At 68.6% G+C, this 1,520-nt stretch overlaps 1 protein-coding gene across 1 annotated transcript; it reads right to left on the minus strand.

Moving 5' to 3' along the window:
• Positions 1 to 212: 212 nt before the first annotated feature.
• LOC122320064 (MAGE-like protein 2) lies at positions 213 to 1,520 on the minus strand. The gene is made up of 2 exons (XM_043208140.1): positions 970 to 1,520; positions 213 to 849 (listed from the first exon to the last, which is right to left on the minus strand). The coding sequence occupies exons 1-2, from the start codon at positions 1,518 to 1,520 to the stop codon at positions 213 to 215; spliced, it is 1,188 nt and encodes a 395-aa protein (XP_043064075.1).

Consider the following 1,520-nt stretch of genomic DNA (forward strand, 5'->3'; position numbering starts at 1 on the left):
TCGCCTCGCTCCTTGCCGGCCCGCGCGCCTGGCTCGCGCCCCTTGCGGGGTCATTGACCCGTCCAGCCCCATCTACATTTTTTTCTTGTGTATTTTTTTTTTTTGTGTTTGCCTGTTTTTTTGTGTATGTTTTTCTTGACCGGTCCACCTCCGGCATTACCCACCCCTGTCCCCTAAATACACAGCCGATTCCATGGCACTTGGCGAGGCATTTATTTTGTTTTGAACACCCTGGCCCGCCCGCCCGCCATCTTAATGCGGTAGCGGGCCCCCTCCGACCACATCAGCTTGGCCCACCGCTGGGTCCTCCCTCGTTGGGCCTGCTTCTCCGCCTCGACCCTCACCGCCTCCGGACACTCCGCAAGGGCTATCTCCCGCCCGGCGGGCTCCACCGACACCGTCCTCCGCAAGGTGGGCCTCTTCGGTGCCTGGGCCTCCGGGCACGACACCTGCCGGAGTAGCTTCGGCGGTCGTGGCGGCGGTTGCGGCGCCGACGGCGGTGTCCCTTGCGGCAGTGGCGGCGTGCTTCTTGCCACTGGCGACCCTGGCGGCGGCGGCGGTGGTGACGGCGGCGGCCCTTGCGGCAGTGGCGGCGGTAGCGGTGGCGACGGTGGCGGCCCTCGCGGCAGCGGCGGCGTCGACGACGGCAACGGTCCTTCCGGCCGTGGTGGCCACACCCACGCCGGCGGAGGAGGCGGTGACATCTTCGGCGGCGGCGGCTGTGACAGCTTCGGCGGCGACGGCCGTCTCGGCGGTGGCGACGGCAGTTTCGCCGATGGCGGTGGCGATTGCAATTTCGGCGGTGGCGGTGGTGGCGATTGCAATTTCGGCGGTGGCGGTGGTGGCGATCTCGGCGGTGGCGACGGCCGCTTCGGCGGTGATGATGACGCCGACGACGACGACGACGACGACGACGATGACGACGACGACGACGACGACGACGACGACGACGATGACGCCGACGGCGACCTTGGAGGCGGCCTCCATAACTCGGCCTCCTCTTCCTCTGCCTGCTGGAGGCGCACTTGCCACGCCTCCCACGCCGCCACCCTCTCCCTCTCCTGCTCCTGTAGCCGTCGCAGCGTCCATTGGCGCCTGGCCACAATGGCTGCCACCTCTGCGGGGTCCCCCGACGGAGCCTCCGTTCCGCATCGGATAAAATCGCCGCCCGCCACGGCCCGCCTGAGCTGCCTGTAGCTCCTCCTGGCCTTCGCCGCCCGCCGGTCGTCGTCCTCATCCGACGAGACCACGGGCGTTACGGTCTCACCGCCGCTGTCCTCCTCTGTCGACGACAGCTCCACCGTGACCATCTCCGCGGTGGGGCCGCCGTCGACCTCCTCGTCGGAGGACACCTCCCTCTCCGACATCTCGCACCAGGCCGGCGACGGCGACCGCGATACCAGCGGGGACGCCAGCAGCTGGAGGGCCGACGACGTGCGCCGACGCCCCCATTTCGCCCCTGGCTGTTGCCGCTGGTCGCGGCCCTCCGCGCCGACCTTACGCTTGCGTAGCTGCTTCAT

Source organism: Drosophila ficusphila, unplaced genomic scaffold, assembly GCF_018152265.1.
Source record: "Drosophila ficusphila isolate 14025-0441.05 unplaced genomic scaffold, ASM1815226v1 contig_414, whole genome shotgun sequence".
Classification (NCBI taxonomy): domain Eukaryota; kingdom Metazoa; phylum Arthropoda; class Insecta; order Diptera; family Drosophilidae; genus Drosophila; species Drosophila ficusphila.